Source organism: Pteropus vampyrus, unplaced genomic scaffold (assembly GCF_000151845.1).
Source record: "Pteropus vampyrus isolate Shadow unplaced genomic scaffold, Pvam_2.0 Scaffold334, whole genome shotgun sequence".
In the NCBI taxonomy this organism is placed as follows: Eukaryota; Metazoa; Chordata; class Mammalia; order Chiroptera; family Pteropodidae; genus Pteropus; species Pteropus vampyrus.
Window position 1 is genome coordinate 845,334 of NW_011889115.1, and position 2,703 is coordinate 848,036.

Genomic DNA, 2,703 nt, shown 5'->3' on the forward strand with positions numbered 1-2,703 from the left:
AATTTCTTTATAAAAAGTGTATGCATACCATGATTTGGGTTGTTATTAAAGAAGCCTAATTGATCTTGTTTCAATCTTAGGGTCTGTTTTCAATTCAAATGTCAATAAACCATTTCCTATTTCTGAGAAACGGTAAATTATGCCCTGTACCCATCCCAAGTGATACATATTCTGTTGAGAATTACCAACAGTGGTGATCACTTTCAACAAAAGGACAAGCATTAATTTAATATTCAATCTAAAATTCACCATGATGGCTAAGAGAAATCAGTTTTCTTAAAGACAAAGAAGGTAATGTGGTAACTGTGTGGCCTGTTCAGCTATAATTTCATCAACTTCTGTTCAAATTTTAAGGTTGATTTTCCTTCTCCTACATTTGATATCATTTATACCACTCCTCAAGTTGACAGAAGCATTATACAGCAGCACAACTTGGAAACATTGGAAAATGATATAAAAGGGAAACTTCTTGATATTCTTCACAAAGATTCATCGTTTGGGTATGTTCCTTTGATTCTGTTTTTGCCTGGGTATCTCTTACAGTGTAAAGCTCAAGTTAATGGTTTATTAAATGCCCTGATTTATTTCATAATTTAGCAATGCTCTTGGCATGGAAAGTTTTTCAATATCTGTTTTTAATGATATAAAGAGACTATATGACTACATAAAAGTACAGAAATTTGTACAGGTCAAACTTTTTACAACAACAAATTGGGAACTATATTTATAGTAAATAGCAATAGATTAATTTCCTTAATGTATAAAGAACCTTTTCATATCAGTAGAAAAACCAACAACTCAGTAGTAAATTAAACAAAGAATATTAATAGGTAATTTTTGGAAAAGAAATATAGTGCCTTTTAATTCATTTCCCATTTAGAACAAAAAAGTGTAGCTCGCTGCTAGCATTAATTTAATTTTACGTAAACATGCTCTTTGAGGCTGAAGCAAATCTGACTGGTTTTCAATGTGAAAATAAAATATAAAAACTGTTCTTGGATTTATTTCTAAACAGAACTTGTCTCTAACCCTAATGTAACAAATTTATACATAAATCGGATTCATCAAATGACTCTTTGGCTAACAACTGTTTGAGAATAATGTTAACATCACATGTAGGAATGCTACGTTTTCTAGGATTTGACATTTTCAGCAATCGAGAATTACTATATTTTGTAAATGGAAATACCACTACTAAAAAGCAGAATGCTATAAATAGGATGATGTCATTTGTTTCCAAAGACTATTGATATACTAGAGCGATGCAAAAATAATAATAAAAGCAAGATATTTCATGGCAAACTTTGGGGGTAAGGTTAGGACTAATTTATGAGTTATCTTGGGGTAAACACTGCAGCCACAAGCGCCACCAGCCAGTAGTTTCACGGCAGACTGGGAAATGGGTTAAAGATCTGAAAAGATGTCAGCCTCTCAGTAATCAAGGAAATAAATGTAATTTAATGCAAGGTACCATTTCATACATATCAGATTGTTGAAAATTAAAATGTCTCATAAAGTATTGATGAGGATAAAGACAAATGAAGATTATACTGTCGGCTGAATTCTAAAAAGGTTTTGGAGAGCAATTTGGCAAAACCTACAAAGATCACAGTGTGTATAGTCTGTGACCTAGCAATTCCACTTCAAGTTAGTTATATAACTTAGAGGAAATCCTTTTATATTTGCTTGTGGAGACAAGAATACTCATTGCAGTATGTGTTTGGATTATTGTAAAACTGATAGAGAATGTCCATCAATAGGGGTTAAATTATGGTACGTTTATCCAAGTAGTACTATATAACTATTGAGATTGAAGTTATAGTTTTGTACTAATATGTAAGATATGTTTAATGAAGAAAGCAAGGAGCAGAATCGTGTATGTAGTATGTTACCAGATCTACTTACACCTATGTATATGCTTCTATACAATCGGACTCTGGAAGAATATACAAGCTTGGGCAGTTGCCACTGGGAGGGCAATTAGAAGAAGAGAGACTTCAGTGTGCACCTTTTTTCAGTATTTGATTTTCTTTCAGTATTCTACATGAATACGTTTCAGTGTGAATATTACATAAACAAAAGTAGATGGATAGTAAAATAGTGAAATCTCTTTTTTCACATAAATGTTTTTTATTAAGATTAAATTAGAATCTCCAAAACAAGTCCTTTTAATTTTGAATATTCAGTTGAGCTGTGTAAATCATCTTATAAAGTTTTATAATAGCATTTGTGTTTTATATGACATTTGATTTTACGTATATAAAATGGATGAAATCCTTGCTCTTAGGGTGGTGGCTTTTGCTTATTCAGCTCTAATTTCTAGTGCCTGGCATCTGGTTAGAGCTCAATAAATTTTTATTGTATTGAATTATCCTTCATTTTCATAAATAAGACTCTTTTATCAAGGCAGAATAATTTTTTTCTATCCCCAAAATTAGGGTAAATTAGTGGGGTTTGCTGTACATTGTGCTTTTCTATTCCAAATTATTATTAATGATTCTACTAAGAAATGGCTATTCTAAAATGAATAAATTTCTTCTTTGTATTTTTAATCATTGAGACTGTAACTGTCATTATGATATCATTGAGGAGTAATTTACTTCTGTTATGTATGCAGACTTTCTAAAGAAGACAAAACCTTTTTGTGGGAGAAACGTTATTATTGCCTGAAACACCCAAATTGTCTTCCTAAAGTACTAGCAA

The 2,703-nt window shown here is 31.3% G+C and overlaps 1 protein-coding gene across 1 annotated transcript in view; it reads left to right on the top strand.

Annotated features, from left to right (window-relative positions):
• The window catches only part of PIK3C2A (phosphatidylinositol-4-phosphate 3-kinase catalytic subunit type 2 alpha), a 97,717-nt gene that overhangs the window by 65,736 nt on the left and 29,278 nt on the right, over positions 1 to 2,703 (top strand). The window contains exon 13 of the mRNA XM_023522142.1: positions 355 to 500. Within this exon, the coding sequence (XP_023377910.1) occupies positions 355 to 500 (146 nt within the window). The remainder of the gene's footprint in view (positions 1 to 354; positions 501 to 2,703) is intronic.